Raw genomic sequence first — 21,624 nt, 5'->3', positions numbered from 1 at the left:
TGCACCCCAGCCCAGGGGTGTTTCGCTTCGGAACAGCTGTCAGGGCGGGGGCCAGAGGAGGGAGGTGTGTAAGGAGTTTGTACGTTCTCCCTGTGACCACAGGTTTTCTCCGGGTGTTCCAGTTTCTTCCCACCTTCCAAACGTGTGAGGTTAGTAGATTACTGGTTGCGTGGGTGTGATTGGGCTGGAATGACCTGTTGCTGTGCTTTCTCTCTCTCTCTCTCTGTGTCTGTGGTCATCTTCTCTCTTGCATTCAGCTGAGCTCTGGAATTCCTGCCGAACGTTGACACAGTAGTGGATAACCTGAGTATCATCTGCTCCCTCAGGGTGGGGACTGAACCTCGGTTAGGTTAAGATCTGGACTCTGACTTGACCATTCCAAAACATGAATTTTCTTCTTTTTTTGAAACCACTCTGTTGATTTACTCTTGTGTTTTAGATCATTGTCTTGTATCATCCAATTTCTATCATTTTATGTGTGTGTGTCTGCCATCAGTTTTCTGAACAGACACTGAACCCATCAACTCCTTTGAACTCTGCCTCCTTTGCTTTATTTTGCACCACTTATTTCATTTTTATATAAATATTGTGTATTGTGATTTCTAATTTTTTTCACTGCGGTTGGCGTCCGTCTGTCTCGAAGGGCAATAGGTTTGGTCTGAACCTCTTGACCACGTCTACATGCTTGCATTATCTTGAGTTGCTGCCACATGATTGGCTGATTAGATAGTTGCATTAACGAGCAGCTGCACAGTTGTACATAATAAAGCAGCCACCAAGTACACGTCAGTGATAAACCTGCCTGATGGGTTATAACTAAAAGGGAGTCGGGTGGCGAAGGCTAGAAAGTCTGGAGGCCAAGGATGGATCAGACTACGAGATTACTGCATTCAAAGCAGCCCTGAGGTGCTGACGAGCCTTCCCCTGCTTATCGTCTAATGAGGCAGACACCGCGAGGTTGTTTAAACAGGCACAGAAACACCGGCAGTTAACCGAGGGTTGAGGCTTTGACGTAGATTGCTCCAATTACCCACCCACAAACCGCAACAAAAATCCTCTGTCTCGGTGGGAACCTGAGAAGAGCACAGCAGGGGGGAGAAATGTGACCTGAGTGACTTTAACCATAGAATGATTGTTGGTGCCAGATGGGGTGGTTTGAGTATCTCAGAATCTGCTGATTTGCTGGGATTTTCACGCACAACAGTCTCAAGTTTACAGAGAATGGTGTGAGAAAAACGTACAGATGAAGGCTAATAATTAATATTCTGAAGATAAATTGTGCATATGAAAAAAAGCCGAGAACGCCAGTTAGAGTCCTTGAAAGCAAGTCTGTAGTTTGTGGAATTAGTTCAGGGTTGAGGTGCAGTGAAGTTATCCACACTGGTTCAGGTGCCTGATGGTTGTAGGGTAATAACTGTTCCTGACCTTGGTGGTGTGGGACCCAAGGCTCCTGTACAGATTTTCCCAATGGCAGCAGTGCGAATAAAGCACAGCCTAGATGGTGGAGTCTTTTGGATGCTGCTTTCTTGATGGCAGTCCTCCTTGTCGATGTGCTCAATGGTGGGGAGGGCCTATCCCATGATGGACTGGGGTGCATCCACAATTTTATGTAGACTGTTCCGTTTCTGGGCATTGGTGTTTCCATCTGAGGCTGAGACGCAGCCAGTTATGATACTCTCCACTGCGCTGCCTTAGAAGTTCTATAACAGCCCTTTGTAGGATGTATAGATGGAGACAATAAGCTTCGATTGCTCTCTTTCAATAGTTATTTCAAGTCAAGTTTATTGTCATTTAACTATATACATGTACTCAGCTAAAGGAGACAATGTTTCTCCAAACCAGGTGTAAAGTGGTGGTACAGTACAGATAAAACACAATAACTTAGGAAAATAGAACTAAATCTACAAATGAATTGCACATAAATGAAGTGCATAAGTTAAATATTGTAAGGTACAGAACAGATTAACTGGTAGCACTTTGAATACGATGCGGCAGGGAGTTCAGAAGCCTGATGGCCTGAGGGAAGAAACTGTTTCCCATCCTGACTGTTCTTGTCTTTATGCATCGGAGTCTCCTGCCTGATGGTAGAAAGTCAAAGAGGAATCTGGATGGATGGGTGGGATCCTTGATAATACTAAGACCATGAGACATAGGAGCAGAATTAGGCCATCGGGTCTGCTCCACCATTCAATCATGGCTGATCCTTTTTTTCTCTTATCTCCTCCTCAACCCCAGTTCCCGGCCTTCTCCCCGTAACCTTTGATGCCGTGTCCAATCAAGAACCTATCAACCTCTGCCTTAATTACACCCAATGACCTGGCCTCCACAGCTGCCTGTGGTAACAAATTCCACAAATTCACCACCCTCTGGCTAAAGAAATTTCTCTGCACTCTGTTTTGAATGGGTGCCCCTCTATCCTGAGGCTGTGTCCTCTTGTCCTAGACTTTCCCATAATGGGGAAACATCCTTTCCACATCTACTCTGTCAAGGTCTTTTAACACTCAAACGTTTTCAATGAGGTCCCCTACCCCCCCCCCGCCCCATCTTTCTGAATTCCAGTGAGTACAGACCCAGAGCCATCAAAGGTTCCTCATATGATAATCCTTTCATTCCTGGAATCATCCTTGTGAACCCCCTCTGGACCCACTCCAATGCCAGCAAATCTTTTCTAAGATGAGGGGCCCAAAACTGTTCACAATAGTCAAGGCCTCACCAGTGCCTTATAAAGCCTCAGCATCACATCCTTGCTTTTGTATTCTAGACCTCTTGAAATTAATGCTAACATAGCATTTGCTTTCTTCACTATCCACTGAACCTGCAAGTTAACCTTTAGGGTATTCTGCACAAGGACTCCCAAATCCCTTTGTATCTCAGATTTTTTGGTCTTTCTCCCCGTTTAGGAAGCAGTCCACACATTTATTTCTACTACCAAAGTAGTAGAACAATGCATTTTCCAACATTGTATTTCATTTGCCACTTTCTTGCCCATTCTCCTGATCTGTCTCAGTCCTTCTGCATCCTACCTGTTTCCTCAACGCTACCTACCTCTCCACCAGTCTTCGTATCATCTGCAAACTTGGCAACAAAACCATCCATTCCATCATCTAAATCATTTATATACAGCATAAAAAGAAGTGGTCCCAACACTGACCCCCTGCGGAACACCACTTGTCACTGGCAGCTAACCAGAAAAGGATCCTTTTATTCCCACTCGCTGCCTCCTACCAATCAGCCAATGCTCTAACCATGTTAGTACCTTCCTGTAATGCCATGGCATCTGAACTTGCTGAGCAGCCTCATGTGTGGTACCTTGTCAGAGGCCTTCTGAAAGTCCAAATATACAACATCCACTGCAACCCCTTTATCTATCCTACTTGTAATCTCAAATAATTCCAGCAGGTTCGTCAGGCAGGATTTTCCCTGAAGGAAACCATGCTGACTTTGTACTATCTTGTCCAAGTACTCCATCACCTCATCCTTAACAATTGACTCTAACATCTAAGGTCAAGTTAACTAGTCTATAATTTCTACTGCCTTCCTCCTTTCTTAATGAGTGGAGTGACATTTGCAATTTTCCAGTCCTCTGGTACCATGCCAGAGTCCAATAAATTTTGAAAGATCATTTCTGCCACCGTTATCTTTAACGCTACCTCTTCTGGAATCTTAGGATGCAGTTCATCTGGTCCGGGTGACTTATGTACCTTTAGGTCTTTCAGCTTTTTGAGCACCTTCTCTCTTCTAACAATAACTGCACCCACTTCTCTTCCTTCACACACTACAACATCAGGCATACTGCTAGTGCCCTCCACAGTGAAGACTGATGCAAAATACTTAACTGCTATCTCTTTGTCCCCCGTTATTATTTCTCTTGCCTCATTTTTATTTTTAACATACTTTTTAAAAAATTTTATTATCCACTTTATTATTTGCTAGCTTGCTTTCATATTTCTTTTCCCTGCTAATGATTTTTTTTAGTTGCTCTCTGTAGGATTTTTTTAAAAACTTCCCAATCCTCTATCTTCCCTTCTCTCTCCCCCCCCCCCCACTAATTTTTGCTCTGCTCTATGCCCTTTCTTTTGCTTTTGTAAAAGCTTTGACTTCCCTTGTCACCCATTTGAGTATTTCTTCATTTTTGGAATACACGTGTCTTGCAGCTTCCTCATTTTTTTCCCAGAAACGCACACCATTGCTGCTCTGCTGACACCCCTGCCAGCAGCTCCTTCCAATTTACTTCGACCAACCCCTCTCTCATACCACTGTAATTTCCCTTGCTGCACTGATACACTGCTACATCAGACTTTACTTTCCCCCTATCAAATTTCAAGTTGAACTCAATCATATTGTGATCACTGGTTCCTTTTACTATAAGCTCCCTAATCACCTCCAGTTCATTACATAACACCCAGTCCAGTGTAGCTGATCCCCTAGTAGGCTCAACTAACATGCCATCTCGTAGGCATTCAGCAAACTTAGTCTCTTGAGGTCCATTACCAACCTGATTTTTTTTTCCCTAATCGATCTGCATGTTAAAATCTCCCATAACTACCATAACATTGCCCCTTTGACTCGCCTTTTCTAGTTCCTATTGTAATCTGTGGCCCAGCTCCCAGCCACTTTTATCCTTGCAGTTTCTTAACTCAACTCACAAAGGTTCAACATCTTCTGATCCTATGTCACATCTTTCTACTGATTTGATGCTATTCCTTACCAGTAGAGCCTATCCCTCTGATATAACGTGTAACCTTGGACATTCAGCTCCCAACAACGCCATCCTTAATCCACGATTCAGGGATGGCCACAACTTCATACCTGACTATCTGTAATAGTGCAACAGGATCATCTACCTTATTTCTTATACTTCGCGCATTTAGATACAACACCTTGTGTACTGTATTTGCTATCCTTTCTGATTCTGCATCCCTAATGTTTTGATACTCAGACTGTTGGCTGCAACCAAGTCCCATCACTTGCCTGCCCTTCCTGACAGTCTGACTGCACGCTATCTTTACTTTTTCAGCATGCGTCCTATCCTGGTTCCCTTCACTCCAGTTCCTACCCCCCCCCCCCCCGCCAAATTAGTTTAAACCCTCCCCAACAGCTCTAACAAACCTGCCCGCAGGAATATTGGTCCCCCTCGGGTTCAGGTGCAACCCGTCACTTTTGAATAAGTCATACCTCCCCCAGAAGAGATCCCAATGAGCCAAGACCCTGAAGCCCTGCCTCCTGCACCAGCTTCTCAGCTGCAGATTTATCTGCCAAATCATCCTGTTTCTGCTCTCACTTGGCACGTGGCATAGGCAGCAATCCAGAAATCACTACCTGGGAGGTCCTACTTCTCAGCCTTCTACCTAGCTCTCTAAATTCTCTTTTCAGGACCTCTTTGCTTTTCTTCCTATGTCATCGGTACCAATATGAACCAAGACATCTGGCTGCTCTCCCTCCCTCTCCAGAATGTGGAGGACGCAATCTGAGACGTCCATGACCCTGGCACCTGGGAGGCAACGTACCAACTGGATGTCCCGGTCATGTCCACAGAATCTTCTGCCTGCATATGCAGTGCTCCTGATAAATGTCCCTGATGGATGGTAGGGATTTCCCTATGATTCTCTCGGCCATTCTCACAGTCCTTTGCAGGGACTAACGATCGACTGCTCCCACACCGGATGAAAATGCAGCTTGTCAGGACGTTCTCGATGGTGCACCTGTAAAATTCAATTATTATTGGGGTGGGGGAGCCTCACGTACCTCAAATGTCCTTTGGGTGTGGTGACGTTGCTGTTCCACCTTGTATTGGGAGACCAGTTGAGGTCATCAGTAAGGTGGACGTCCAGGAACTTGGTGCGCAATGGGTGACGGTTTATCTGTTCCTTCAAAAGTCTGCAATCATTTCCTTGGTCTTCTCCACCTTCAAACTTGGGTTGTTATTCCTGCGCCTCACCTTCTGTGTCTGGAATTTTTCGGCTGAACTCTTAGCTGCAGAATTGCCGTGGGCCAGAATTAAGGTGAATTGGCAGTTCTTGAAGCCAAAGAAACAGCTAAGTGGAGGAACTCAGTGGCTCAAACATCATCAGGGAACGGGCATCAGTTTAGTTTTCATTCTAGGTATCACTGCAGGCTCTGCAGAACACTCGGCATGGGCTAGATGGGCTGAAGGGCCTGTTTCTGTGCTGTGTTTTCTGCGACTCTATGGTGGCATGGTAGCGGAGTAGCGGCAGCAACCCAGGTTCTTTTCCGCTGCTGTCTGTAAGGAGTTTGCAGGTCCTCCCCGTGGCTGTGTAGGTTTCCTCCGGGTGCTCCGGTTTCAAGATTCAAAGCACACTTATGTATGCTGTGTATCACCCTAAGATGCGTCTTCCCCCATACAGCACCATGGAACCAACTCATTCAAAGAAAAGCATCAACCCCACCCATGCGTTAACAAAAATAGTGCAAACTGCAACTAGAGGAACAAGCAGAAGCATGAATATATAATGCAAAATTAAAAGGTGTATTTTAGTACAGTTAGCTTAGTGTTCATCTGCTGGCTCCCTCAATTCAAAAAATGTTCCCACTTTCTAAAGGGTTAATTGGTCACATGGGTGTGATTGGACAGCTCAAGCTCTTCAGGTGTTAAAGACCTGTTAGCATACAGTATCCTACCTGAAAGGAGTAATTCCTTTCCCTCATAATCCAGTGTCTTCTGTCATTCATTTTTTCAGCCCCCTCTTCCACCTGTCACTTCACACTTCTCACTTCATCCCTCCTCCCTGACCAATCCATATTCCCCCTCACCTGAATTTGCCTGACACTTGCCATCTTGTACTCCTTCCAGACCTGATGAAGGGTCTCGCCTTGAAATGTTGGCTGTCTATTCCTCTGCATTGATGCTGCCTGACCTGCTGAGTTCCTCCAGCATTGTGTGTTCGTGTTCCTTTAGATTTCCAGCATCTGCAGGTCGCTTATCTGGGGATGTGACGTGTTGGCTCCCTTGTTAAACACAGGCCCTTTGGCCCACGCAACACACAAAATGCTCGACCTCAACAAGCCAGGCAGCATCTATGGGGGGGGGCGGGCGTAGAAAGTACAGTCAACGTTTCGAGCCAAGGCCTCTTGGCCCACAGTGTTGTGCTGAACCAGCTGAGAAGCAAATCAAAAACGCACAAAACACAAAATCCCTTTTCCCCGGATGAAAGTAGATCTGGAGCTGAAGTAGATCATGGAGGCCACAAACACGAGAGATTCTTCAGATGCTGGAAGTCCAGAGAAATACACACAAAATCCTGGAGGAACTCCCCAGGCCAGGCAGTATTTATGGTGAGGAATAAATGCTGCCTAACCTGCCGAGTTCCTCCATCATTTTGCATTGCAGAGATAGGCAGCCTCCCTAGCACTACAACACCAGGACAAAACTACTCTGGTCTTTCCCCGCGTTACTGGCCGCTAGCTTGCCTTTCTCGCGTTACCGACCGCTAGATCGCCTTTCCCGCGTTATCGACCGCTAACTCTGCTTTCCCGCGTCACTGACTGCTAGATAGCCTTTCCCGGGTTATCAACCTCTAACTCTCCCTTCCTGCATTACAGACCACTAACTCGCCTTTCCCTTTCCTTGCTCAGGTTCAACTGTGCACAGTTACCTAACCCAGTCCTAGAGAGCATCAGCATCATCGACACCCCTGGCATCTTGTCTGGAGAAAAGCAGCGAATCAGCAGAGGTGAGAAGTAGACCTGGGCTGGTGCCCGTGATGAGACTTGGTTCTCCCCCTCCCTCCTGCCCTGGTGAAATTGAATGCAAGTAATTCGGATGATCTTTGGTGTTTGAACAATAAGTATCGGCTACTCTTGTGCACTAGTTTTGGTTTACTATTGTCACCTGTACAAGTGGTGTGGTAGTGTACTGGTTTACATAACACAGTTTTCATATTAAATTCTGCTTCCGTCGTGGCTGATTCATTAACCCTCTCAACCCCATTTTCCTGCCTTCTCCCCTTTGAAACCCTTGCTAGTCAAGAAACTATCAATCTCTGCTTTCAATACACCTAGTGTCTTGGCCTCCACGATCATCTGAGGCAGTGAATTCCACAGATTTACCACCCTCTGTCTGAAGAAATTCCTCCTCATCTCCGAAAGGGATGTCCTATTCTGAGGCTGGAGCCTTTGGTCCTACGTTTTCCCACTATTGGAAGCGTCCTTTTCACGTCCAGCCTGGTGGTGGGGGGGAGGGGGAAGGGGGCATGGAGCACTGTGGTTAGCGCATGAGATGGGTGTTGAATTCCCGCCGTCTGTAAGGCGCTTGTACGTTCTCACCGCGACTGCGTTGATTTCCTCCGGGTGCTCCGGTTTTATTCCACATTCCAAAGACATGCGGGTTGGAATGCCACGTTGGCACCGCAGCTTGGTGACATTTGGGTGCACTACCACCCCCCCCCACCCCACCCCCAGCACATCCTCGTACTGAGATCGTTGATGCAAAATGGCACATTTCACTGCATGTTTACATCACCCAAGACTTGCCCTCTTCTCAGTGCTATCACCAGGAAGGAGGCACAGACTCAATGTTTCAGGAACAGCTTCTTCCCCTCTGCCATCTGATTTCTGAATGGATATTGAACCCATGAACACTACCTCATACTTTTTAAAATTTCTGTTTTATATTTATGTATTGTGTTGTACTGCTGCCGCAAAGGCAAAAACTTGCCCGACACAGGCCAGTGATGTTGCATGTCACAAAGTTAATCTTGGAGAGATCAGCTTTATTTGTCACATGTACATGAAAGTGTCGAAACCGACAGCGAAAAGCATTGTTTTGCATCACAGCACCAGGGTGTCACTGAGGGCAGCCTGCAAGTATCACTGTGCTTCTGGTGCCAACATACCATGCCTGTTGTCGCCTGAATGAAGCCACCGGAGAAAAGTACTGGTAGATATGAAGCAGACTCTTTATTCAACGAAACAAGATACAGCAGGCAACATATGGAGATGCTTTTGTTCGAAAGGTCTGCTTGTGCCCAGTACTATACACACTTTATGTGCTAAGGGTCAAAGAAAATTCAGGACGATTCCAACAAGTCCATATTTACAATCTTCCCACCACGCCCAAAACAATTGTTCATCATTATCTCATACATGCATTGGAATGTTGATTGGACTCGTGCAGACAATCGACTAAATGCCTGCTTCCTGGCCTGTGTCAGAGCTGCATTTGGATCAAATCCGCAATCCATATTCAGATCTGAAGATCGGCAGCGGAAGTGAACGTGTGAAACCCAAATATCACTAACATTGCCCACAACTCACTCATCCTCACCCTATCCGTTCACCTTTGGAGTGTGGGAGGAAACCAGAGCACCCAGAGGAAACTCGCATAGTCATGGTGAGAGCGTGCAAACACCTTACAGACAGCGGTGGGTATCGAACTCAGGTAATCACCGGTGCTCTAAAGCTGTGCCGCCCTTCACTCTTTCTTCTCTAATCTTGGATGCAGCGAAGAGCTCTTGTGTGCTGTCCAGTCAGGTCATGCCGTACAAATGTTAATCGAGGTGGTAAAAAGAAGATTGGGTGGGGATGTATATAAAAGGAGGTGTAAGGCTCTCCCTCCCTCTGCTAGCATGCAGCTCACCCTTGGGCAAAGTGTAGCCCCTGATTAGTCCTCCACCCCGATCAGGGTCAAGAACAGCCATGGAAGCAGGCGATGGACGGTCATGTGAGCAGCCGGTGCATATCACAAGTTGTGGTAATGTAACAGCTGATGACAGGTAGACAATCTCTGATAATGGCTGGGGTCACCCATCTTGGAAACACTAGCCCAGAAGAAGGCAATAGCAAACCAATTCTGAGGGGGGGAAAAAAATTTCCATTACCAATCATGGTCATAGATTGGATGGTGGGGGAGTCCAAGACTAGAGAACACAGCCTCAGGATAGAGGGACGTCCATTTAGAACGGAGATGAGGAGAGATTTTTATCCAGAGAGTGGTGAATCTGTGGAATTTGTTGCCACAGGCAGCTGTGGAGGCCAAGTCTTTATGTATTTTTAACCCAGAGGTTCATGTTCTTGATTAGTCAGTCAGGGCATGAAGGGATTCCGGGAGGAGGCAAGAGGTTGGGGCTGAGAGGGGAAATGGATCAGCCATGACGAAATGGCAGAGCAGACTCAATGGGCCAGTTGGCCTAATTCTGCTCCTATACTTTTGATCGCCCACGTCATCCGACACGGCTCGTAATGATGACAGTGGACAAAGGAAAGCAGAATATAGCCTTGCAGTTGCAGGGAGATAAAATCCCAGGGTCGCGGTGAAGTAGATTGTGAGATCAAGAGTCGGATAACAGTGGATTCGGGTGAGGCCTTTTTGGGATTAGAGGACTGTGCATGTGGGGGGGAGGAGCAGGGCTTCTGTTGCTGTTCTGTTGCTTGTTGGGTTCTATTGTTCAACCAAGCATTGTGGGCATTGCTACGTTGGCATTGGCATGTGTGGTGGCACTTGCAGGCTGCCCCCACCCCCACCCCTGCCTCCAGTGCAGACTCCGGTGTTGGTAATGCAGACGACATCTTTCACTATGTTTCAAAAGCTCAAAGTAAAGTTTATCAGAATGCATGCATGTCACCACATACATCCCTGAGATTCATTTCCCTGCGGGCATCCTCAGCAAATCTATAGAATAGTAACTGTAAATGGGATCAGTGAAAGATCAAGAGCATGGAAGATGTGAAAATACAACTATAAGTGATGAGTGTGAAATAACAAGATAAAGAATCCTTAGTGAGATCATTGGTTGTGGGCACATCAAAAATAGAAAGAGTGTAGTTATCCTCTTCTGTTCAACAGCCGGATGGTTGAGGGGTAGTAACTGTTCCTGAACCTGGTGGTGTGAGTCCTGAGGCTCTTGTACCTTCTACCTGATGGCAGCAGTGAGAAGAGGGTGAGTTCTGGGTGGTGGGAAGTCTCCGATGCTACTTTTCTACGACATCGTTGCATGTCAACGTGCTCAATAGTTGTGAAGCCTTTACCCGTGATGTACTGAGCGAATCCACTACCTTTTGTAGATTCAAAAGTCCATTTATTATCAAAGTATGTAGGCAGTATGCAACCCTGAGATTCGCCTTCTCCAGATAGCCACGAAACAAAGAAAAACCATGGAACCTGTTTAAAGAAAAACATCAAGCCCCCCAATGCATTAAAAAAAAGAAAAAATACACAAGAGGCAAAAAACAAAGCACAGAATGCAATATACCAAATCAAAAAGGCGTCAAGCGTCCAGGCTTATTTAGTTTAGTGCAATCCAGTGCCGGGTCTCTCTCCATATACACCCCGATAAATAAGCTTAAATCTTGGACTGAAATGTGGTGCTGCATGCAACTAAGGCTTTTGTGTTGGAGTCCTTGATTCAATGCCTTATTCGCTGTAGCCTTCCCTCAGTACTGCACGAGGTGGTTAACTTTGTCTCCAACTGTTAAAACTGCCAAGAGATGATGAAAATTTTTCAAAACAAGCTGAGGAGATGCCTCGCCTGGAAATCCGGTTTTGTCATTCCCCCCTCATCGACTGCAAGGCATTCCTGGTCCTACCTGTGACTCGGCAAGTGCAAGGGATTCTGCAGATGCTGGAAATCCAGAGATACTGAGACACGGCACCCTCTGGAGGAACTCAGCAGGTCAGGCAGCATCTATGGAGGGAAATGGAGTCGATATTTCAGGCTCAGGCCCTCCATCAGGACTGGAAATGAAGTGGGGGGGGAGAATAAGGAGGTGGGGGGAAGGGGAGTACAAGCTGGTGGGTGATGGGAGGGGATTGGCAGAAGAGATAAAGGGCTGTAAAGAAAGGAATTTGATCGAAGAGGAGAGCGGACCCTGGGAGAAAGGGAAAGAGGAGGGGCACCAGAGGGAGGTGATGGGCAGGTAAGGTAGGTGAATGGAAAAAGAAGAGGAATTACTGCAAGTTAGAGAAATCGATGTTCATGCCGTCAGGTTGGTGGCTACCCAGACAATGAGGTGCTGCTCCTCCAATCTGAGAGTGCGGCCTCTTCGTTCCAGTGGAGGAGGCCGTGGGCTGACCGTGTGAGACTTGGTAAGGCGCCTCAGGTCTATTTATACAGCAGTCTGTGTCTTCAAAGCTTTCTCATGAAATAGCACTCGCAGTGGAAGTCCACGAGTACTCCCCCACACCCACCTCCTTGGGCTGTCGACTGTGATTGGCTTGCAAGCTGGAAACACTGCTAGCTTTGATAAGGGCCACATTCATCCGTATCACGGACCAAACTGTGCTTGTGTGTGCACATTAGTTTGTTGTGTACTCTGTACTTAATAGCATTTGGCCACATGCCATCTGGCCTTTCATTGAATTTGTTGTTGGCAATCGTACACTTATTTTATTAAGAGATACAGCGCGGTAACAAGCTCTTCCGGCCTTGCGAGCCCGCGCTGCCGGATTACACCCACTTGACCGATTAACCTACGAACCCCTACGTCTTTGGGAGTGGGAAGGAGCCAGAGCTCCCGGAGGAAATCCACGTGGTCGCGTGGCGAGCTTGGTGGGAGGTCTACGTTGTGGATCTGATGTTCTTGGGGCGACTGTCTTGAGCAGAGGTCTGGCCCCAACCATCTGTTGGCCGACCACAAGTCCTCCTTGCTGTCTGTCCCTGCTGGTGATTTCAGAAAGCTGACAGCTTTGAGTGCAGAAGTTTGGGGTGGTATATTGCATTTGCCTTTTGTAGGGCAGCAATGGAGGTCCCCCATCTCTGTTGGTGTTTAGGGCTTCCTTTATCGTGTCAGTAGCTACCTCTCGGTTTTCACTACTGTCAGTTATGCAAGTCCTGGGTGGAGACTCAGGAATACCGTTGCACTCAGATGGAGAAGGATTCTTCATTGCTGTTTCCGTAACAGTTTTGTTTGACCTGAGCTGAATCCCCGAATCTGGGGGACTGGTGGACCACTGTTAGTCTGGCTGCTACCCTTCGACCTGTTTAGCATGGCTGACCCTACCAAAACACAAAGCCCTGTCTCCAGCCAGCACAGCTCCCCTGGTCATTGAGGCAGGCAAACCTCCAAACCCTACGACAAGGTTGTGGTCCTCTTGGAGTCGTAAGATACTGGTGAGACCAAATTTGAAGAATTGTCTGCAGTTCTGGTTTCCTACGTACAGGGGAAAATCAATAAGATAGAAAGAGTACAGACAATTTTTAATTTACTTAGAGGTACAACACAGTAACAGGCCCTGCCCAATTCCATCCATGTGACCAGTTAACCTGCTAACCTGTAAACCTTTGGAACAAGCAACCACAGTCATGGGGAGAACGTACAAACTCCTTATGGACAGCGGCCGGAATTGAACCGGGGTTGCTAGCGCGGGTATAGCATTATGCTAAATTTTACAAGGGTGTGGCTGGCGATTTGAGGGCCTGAGTTAATAGAGAAAGGTTGAAGAGGTTAGGATTTTATCCCTGGAGAGAAGATTGGATAAAGTTATACAAAATCATGAGGGGGTGTAGATAGGGTAAATGCAAGCAGGCTTTTTCCACTGAGGTTGGGTGAGACTACAACTAGAGGTCATGGGTTAAGGGTGAAAGGTGATCTATTTAAGGGGCATCTTCACTCAGGGTGTGAGAGTGTGGAGAGAGGTGGAAGTGGTGGATCTGATTTCAACAATTAAGAGAAGTTTGGATAAGAATTTTTAACTAATTTATTGAAATACAGTGCGGAACAGAGCCTTTCAGCCCTTCAAGATGTTCCTGATTTAACCCCAGCCTGATCATGGCACAATTTACAAGGACCAATTAACCTGCTCAACTGGTCCGTCTTTGGACTGTGGGAGGAAACCCACGTAGTCACGAGGAGAGCGTACAAACTCCTTATAGACAGCAGTGGGAATTGAACTCTGTACTGTAAAGCATTGTTCTAACCACTACACTACCATGCTGTCCCCATGGATGGGAGGGCTATGATTCAGTTGCCTGTTATTCTGCCTGGGACTAGGCAGAATAACAGCTTGGCACGGGCTAGGTGGGCCAAAGGGCCTGTTTCTGTGCTCTATCTCTGTTAATCTCGTTCAGAGTTGCGGAGTGTGTTCAGTAAACTCGGCACGAATGCAGCAATGGGCCTTGCGCGGTGGAATGCCGATCTCCCTCCAATACTATTCCTGCTTCTTCACTTTGCTGAATGATTGAGGGATCTGGCTGGAAGGAATCTGTGCTTCCCCCCCCACCCCACCCCAAGCTCACTGTCAGGATTAAGCTAGAAGGGAACAGCACAGAATAAAGTGTAACAGCTACCAATAAAGTGCAGTGCAGGTGAACAACAGTAGTTCAAGATCATTCTGTGGTAGATGGTGAGGCCAAGAGTCATAGAGGTCTGTTCAAGAGTCTTCGTCGTCGTGGCTATCCCTCGAAGTCGAGGATGTTGGTCTTCCTTCTGAAGAAGTGGCCCACAGAGTGAAGATGCCTGTGTGTGTATTTGTTTAACATGTACTTGATGTTGCTCTCCAAGAAGCACACGGTACTTCACAAATCAACCAACTGATCCCAATGGCATGGAAGCCACGACGATTGGAGCTGATGGATTTGTTGTAGCCTTCATCCGCCTTCACAGCCGTCGAGCTCGAAGTAATTTCATCCGCCTGTTCCACCGCTGAGGTCTTGGTTGGATTGTTCTTTGTCAGGGACCTCACCCTCGACCTTACCGCCATGGGTGACCCTACCAGGAGCATAGCTCCAGACAGCATCGCTCTCGGGATCCCAGGACCACACAAGCTTCTCCACCACGACAAGGTGACAATCCATGGAGAAGTAAGAGTCTTAACAACAGTGGGATGGAAGCTGTCCTTGAGCCTGGTGGTAGGTGCTTTCAGGCTGAATTTCCCTCTAATTCTTGTTTGCAAGTTGGGGGTGTTAACCACCTTTCCTGATTTAAATTGTGGTTGACAATCAGGCACTTCCCCATAATGGTAGGCTCCAGGAGCGGCCACTTGCTTCCCTCAGTGGCTCTGTTTTACACAGCTCAGACTGATTTTTGACGTGTGTAAGGTCTATGCTTGTGCAAGGCGGGGAACCTTGCTCTTGGCTGTTATACTCCGAGATTTCGTGGGTGGGGTGGCGAGACATTGCTGTCATTGGGTGGTGCCAGTATCAATGAGCAGAACCAGGTCAGCAGTTCGACAGCCCCTCGATTTCAAAGTTCAGAGTAAATTTATTGGCAAGGTACGTGTACCATAACCTTGAGATTCATTTTCTTGCAGGCCCCTACAGGAAAATGAAGAAATACATTTTCCTATGAATAACCAGGACTGACAAACGTCCCTTGTGCAGAAGTGTGCAAATAATAAAAATTATTACTGAGACTGTGAGCTGCTGAACACCCCTCCCCCATGCCTCTTCCTTCAGCAGACAATGGATTATCTACTAAACTTAAAATGCTTCACCTGTGTCTTGACTTAGTTTTTTAAAAATTTACCATCACATCCTCCAAGTTCTAGATTTTAATTTTTTTTTATTGCAATAGAGCGTGGACCCTTCCAGCCTCATCGTCCAGCAATCTCCCAATTTAATCCAGGGTAATCATGGGACACTTTACAATGACCAATTAACCTACCAGCCGCTACGTCTTTGGACTGTGGGAGGAAACCTGAGCACCCGGGGGAAACCCACGCGGTCACTGGGAGAGGACGTACCAACTCCTTAGGAGCAGCAGTAGGGATGTCTCCCCGTCGTTTGCCCCTGTTCCCCCAGTCTTCCTCATTGCAAGATTGCTCCAGAACTAAAATCTGGATTTTTCCCCAGCCTAGCCTGTGTCCCATCTCAGTTCCTGTCCTTTCTCCTTCCATAACTCAGCTTGGTTATGCCAGGACCACTACAAATAAATAAATTACTTTCCCCAAGCAGTCAGGCTAATCAACACCTCCATGCACTAACCCACCTGACACCACCCCCTACCACCTCTATCTAATACACCAAGTATCAAACAATCAGTCTGTGTATATAACAGTTACTTGTATATTGCGTTTTAAAGGATTGCTGTGTATGTTTTTACTGCCGGACTGGATCCACGGTAAAAATCATTTCGTTCTCCTTTACACCAGCGTACTGCAGAATGGCAATAAGTAATCTTGAATCTTGGTAATCTTGTGCAAATATTCATTTGAAGTTTGGATTCTGCAGGCAAGTCCCCCTCAGTAACCTGTTTCCGAGGCCACCTTCAATGTAGATGGGAGCCGTGCTGCGCAGGGGCCTCCCAACCTTGCGTCCACACACCCCCTGCTTAATGGTGTTTTTAAGAAAAAAGGTTGGGAACCCCTGAGTGAGACGAGACTATTAAAAAAAACAATAGGAGCAGAATGAGACCATTTGGCTGTTGGCCTGCTGTTCCATCTCGGCTGATTGGGTTTGAAAGGAAAAATCGTTCTCCTGCCTTCTTGTAACCTTTGCCTCTAATTAAGAATGTAGATTGGAGATTCAGAGATTAGCTTTTATTTGTCCCATACAGTGAAAAGCGATGACTGAGTGCATTAAGTTCCCATTCCTGAGGGGCATTAGATGGAATATTTTATGGCGTATATTTAGAGATAGCAGGCCCAAGGAGCTCGCGCCACCCAATTACACCTGTGTGACCGATGAGCCTACTAACCTGTGCCTCTTTCGAATGTGGGGAGGTCACGAGGGGAGTGTTATAGCTCCTGACAGACGGTGGCTGGAATTGGACCCGGGTAGTTGGCGCTGTTACGGCAGCACGCTAACCGCTGCTCTACCGTGCCGATTGTTCTGCAGCAGTCTAATAGACCACACTCGCAGGCCCAAACTTTTATCCAGACTTTTGAATTTACCGAAGGGAAATGCCCTCGTGGTCACATTTGAACTCTGGCATCCAGGACTCTGAGCTTGTGCCAGCAGTCTGGAAGTGTTGATCAGCTGCAGATATCTCAGCGGGTTCTCAGGCAGGGCAGTCTTTTGATGTATTGTAGTGTGCTGCAGCCTTATCTCTGGATAATTCGCCGCAATAGTTGCACTCAGCAGCCACTTTATTAGTTTTCTCCTGTACCCAATAACATGGCCGTGCTCTCTGCTACTGTAGGCGATCCACTTCAAGGTTCAACGTGCTTGTGCGTTCAGAGATGCCCTTCTGCACAGTAGTGGGCAGGGGATCATGGGTTTGTGCCTCTGGTGGACTGTGATTCAGAGAACCGGCTGCTGCCCATGCAGCGGGCTCCCCCTCTCCACGTCACTGATGTAGTCCGAGGGAAGGGCAGGCACCGATACGGCTTGGCACCAGTGTCGTCGCAGAGGTTGCCAGAGTGACGTACACGACATCAAACTGCCCTAGGGACCCCGGCTCCGGATTTCTGCCTCGGGGTTTACCCCTGAAGCCTTACCCATGGGTGGGTGTGGCCGCAAGGCAGCAGAGGTTTAGAATCAGAGTCTCCCTAGGTGGACTGCTGTCCAAGACTGACGACCCCCGCCTGCCCAAAGCAACTGGTTTCAAGGTGCCTTTGCCCCTTCTCTGTTCCGCCGGGCCTAGTAGCTAAGCCACACGGGAAGGCCAAGAGTTGGACTTGGTTGTCCGAGGCTGTTAAAGACGCACGCCATTTGGAGCAATTTATAAGCAGTGGGTGCTTAGCCTCACTACCACCCCGGCCTATGACAACATTAGGAATGACAATTTTCTGCACACCACTGTTGTAACATGTGGTTGAGTTACTGTCGCCTTCCCGTCAGCTTGAACCAGTCTGGCTGTTCTCCTCTGATATCTCTCGTTAACGAGGTGTTCTTGCCCACAAAGCTTCTGCTCGCTGGGCGTTTTCTTGTTTCTCGCGCCGTTCTCTGTAAACTCTACTGTCGTGCGTGAAAATCCCAGTTCAGCAGATTCTGAGGTACTCAAACCACCCTATCTGCAACCAACAATCATTCCACGGTCAAAGTCATTTGGATCTCATTCCACCCCCCCCCCCCCCCCATTCTGATGTTTGGTCTGGACAACAACTGAATCTCTTGACCATGTCTGCATGCTTTTATGCATTCAGTTGCTGCCATGTGATTGGCTGATTAGATATCTGCAATACTAAACAGATGTACCTAATGAAGTGGCCACTGACTATGGAAGCCATGGATTAAAGGCATAGTTACTGAGGTTTAGCTCTGTACTTTAATTTTCAGGTTAGGTTTTTTCTGTGTTGTCTTCAGCATTGCTGTACACTGTATCTGGCTGAACTCTTGGACTGTGGTTTTATGTCGAGTCAGGAGGATTTTCATTGCAGCAGATTTAAACTGCTGATTGTGTTCCTCTAACCTTCCTGGACTTGCTAATTGACAGCGCGGGAAGAAGTAATGTGTTCCATTGTCTACAGCCAGCTGACAGTGTGATCGAGTCACGTTCCACTTCCCACCAAACAAGAACTGGAACCTTGTCTCGGTGGTCAAGCACTTTAATTCCCACTCTGACATTGTGCCGAGATGAGGCCACCCTCGGCGGAGGAGCAGTGGATTATATAGCCTCCGACCTGATGGCTTGAATTTTGATTTCTGGTGGAAAAAATTCCACCCCCCCCCCCTCGCCTTCTCTATTCCCCTCTCCTACCTTCCACTTCTCACCTGCCTATCTTTCCCCCTAGGTCCCCTCCTCCTTCCTTTTCTCCTGTTGTCTGCTCTCCTCTCCTATCAGATCCTTTCTTCTCCAGTCCTCCTACCAGGCTTCACCTGTCGCATTCCAGCTAGCCTCTTTCCTCCCCCCCCCCCCCCCAATCTTTTTATTCTGACATCTTTCCCCTTCCTTCTCAGTCCTGAGGAAGGGTCTCAGCCCGAAATGCCGACAGCATATTAATTTCCATAGATTCTGCCTGACCTGTGGAGTTCCTCTGGCATTTCGTGTCTGTTACTCTACAGCCTCGTTCGCGGGATATTGAGTATGATATTGGCATGTGTGGGCTTATGCTACCCCTGATTCTTACAGCCCATGACATCTGTGTGCCCAGCAGCCTGTCCCGACCTTTTTTATGTCATGGACCGATACCATTAAGCAAAGGGTCCGTGGATCCCAAGTTGGGAACCACTACTGCAGACGAAGGGCTAACTATAATTCAAAGTAAATTTATTATCGAAGTATGTATACGTCACCATATGCAACCCCGAGCACCACACACAAAATGCCGGAGGGACTCAGCAGACCAGGCAGCATCTATGGGGAAAAAAAGTACAGTTGACGTTCCGGTCTGAGACCCTTCAGCAGAGAGTAGTGAGTTAGTGTTCGTGGGTTCAATCAGAAATCGGATGGAACGAGCTGTTTCTGAATTGTTGAGTGTTCAATACAACCCTGAGATTCATTTTCTAGCACACGTTCAAAAAAAAATAAAATCAGTGAAAAACTACACGCCCAGGCTGACAAACAACCAATGTGCAAAATGATGCAAATAAAAGTAATTGTAATAAATAGCGAATAAATAACACTGAGAACATGAGTTGTAGAATCCTTGAAAGTGAGTCTGTGGGTTGTGGATTGAGTTCAGAGTTGAAGTGAGTGAAGTTAGCCCACGTTGGCTCAGACGCCTGATGGCCGAAGAGCAACTGTTCCTGAACCTAGTGGTGTGGTGTATCTCCTTCCCAAAGGCCGCAGCTGGAAGCAGGCGTTGTCTGGATGGTGGGGGGAGGGGGAGGTCTTTGATGGATCTGTTTTTTTTGGGGGTGCAGGGCCCCTTGTACATGTGCTCGATGGAGGGGAGAACTTTTCCTGCGGTGGACTGGGCTCCGTCCACCACTTTTTTTTTTTGTAGACTTCTCCCTACCTCTTTTCCACCAATAATTCTACCAATTCTGTAATGTTTAATCTCCTTTAGTTCCTGACTCTTCACTGGGGAAGAGGTAATCAAGAAGAGCTCCTACGGCCCCTCATTTTGTTCCCCTTGATAAAAGAAGAATGCTGGTTCATTCTCCAGGCCCGACAACATCTTGCATCTCCTCTGATCCTCTTGCGTTCTCTGCAGAATCAGGTTTAATATCACCAGGATACATGAAATTTGTCGTCTTTGCTGCAGCAGCCCAAAGCAATGCATAATAAATGCTGTGAAATACAGTAAATATATATATTTAATAGTTAAATAAGTATCGCAGAAACAGCAATAAAAAAGTAGTGAGATCCTGTTCATGAGTTCAATGTCCATTCAGAAATCGGATGGCAGAGGGGTAGAAGCTGTTCCTGAATCACTGAGTGTGTGTCTTCAGGCTCCTGTACCTCCTCCCTGATGGTAGCAATGAGAAGGAGGCCTGTCCTGGGTGATGGGGGTCTGTAATGATGGAAGCCGCCTTTTTGAGGCACCGCTCCTTGAAGATGTCATGGATACTGCAGAGGCCGGTGCCCACGATGGGGCTGACTGAGTTTACAACTCTCTGCAGCTTAATTTGATTCTGTGCAGTAGCCCCCTCCCCCCACCCCATACCAGACATGTTGCAGCCAGTCAGAATGCTCTCCACAGTACATCTGGAGAAATTTGCGAGTGTCTTTGGTGAGATACCAAATCTCCTAATGAAGTATAGCCACTGTTGTGCCTTCTCTGTAGCTGCATCGATATGTTGGGCCCAGGATAGATCCTCAGAGATGTTGACACCCAGGAACTTGGCATTGCTCACTCTGTCCACTTCTGTTCTCTCTCTGAGCTCTGGTGTGTGTGTTCCCTCATTTGTGACCAGACTAGTTTTCAGTTCTAATGTGACAGTTTCTAATCTCAAACACATTATAGTTAATCCTTGTAACCTCCCTGCTCTTGTACTGTTTGATAGTCGGTGTTTCTTTTCTCTCCTCTTCTGCCCCTCTCCAATCTCGAATATAGATAGATAGATATACTTTATTAATCCCGAGGGATAATTGGTTTCGTTACAGCCGCACCAACCAAGAATACAGCGTAAATATAGCAATACAAAAAACACAAACAATCAAACAACAAAATGCAAACTATGCCAGATGGAAAATAAGTCCAGGACCAGTGTATTGCCTCAGGGTGTCTGACCCTCCACGGGAGGAGCTGCATGTTCGATGGCCACAGGCAGGAACAGCCTCCCGTGCCGCCAAGTGTTGTATCACAGTGGAATGTGGCCGAAGTCCAATAGTAAAAAGTTCAATATCCAGTCTGCAAACACGTTCCTCGATCGTAATATACCCCGGATTGCACCATCTGTTGTTAACCAGAACAGTAAGCACCGAACTCCTTTACGCTTACTGCTCTCAGTGCACTTCCGGTCAGCCGAAATGCTATTACCCACCGAACTCCTCTTCTCCAAAAGTCTCTGTTGTCTCGACCCGGTCCTCTTTCCTCGGCTTTGTGATCCCCCTCTGTGTGTTTTCCTCCGGATTTCAGCAGGGGTGTCCACCGCTCTGCTCGCTAAGCGGACTGGTATTTGCTGGTCTGTGGAATACACAATGCGACCTTGGTTTTGTCCTGCGTGTCGGGATGTAACCATTTCCAGCGCTAAAGAAAACCCAAATAAAACTGTCTACCAGCATGTTAGAGAGGGTGCAGCTTCGACGTGTTACCGTGAGAAAAAAAATACAAAAAATAACGTAAATTAAAAAGTAAGAAGAAGAAAGTAAGAATAGATCGGAACAGCTCTACCAGGCAGCATGCATGACTGGCGCATGCGCACTAAGACCCAGGCGTAAATTTAAGGAGCGGGTAAGGTGTTG

The 21,624-nt window shown here is 47.2% G+C and overlaps 1 protein-coding gene across 1 annotated transcript in view; it reads left to right on the top strand.

Annotated features, from left to right (window-relative positions):
- LOC140189308 (EH domain-containing protein 1) overlaps positions 1 to 21,624 on the top strand; it is an 84,893-nt gene that overhangs the window by 14,947 nt on the left and 48,322 nt on the right. The window contains exon 2 of the mRNA XM_072246018.1: positions 7,594 to 7,691. Coding sequence (XP_072102119.1) covers positions 7,594 to 7,691 — 98 coding nt within the window. The remainder of the gene's footprint in view (positions 1 to 7,593; positions 7,692 to 21,624) is intronic.

The sequence above is a fragment of the Mobula birostris genome, chromosome 28 (assembly GCF_030028105.1).
Source record: "Mobula birostris isolate sMobBir1 chromosome 28, sMobBir1.hap1, whole genome shotgun sequence".
Lineage (NCBI taxonomy): Eukaryota > Metazoa > Chordata > Chondrichthyes > Myliobatiformes > Myliobatidae > Mobula > Mobula birostris.
Note: the sequence above shows the minus strand (reverse complement) of the source record. Positions and strands in the feature narration are given on the sequence as shown.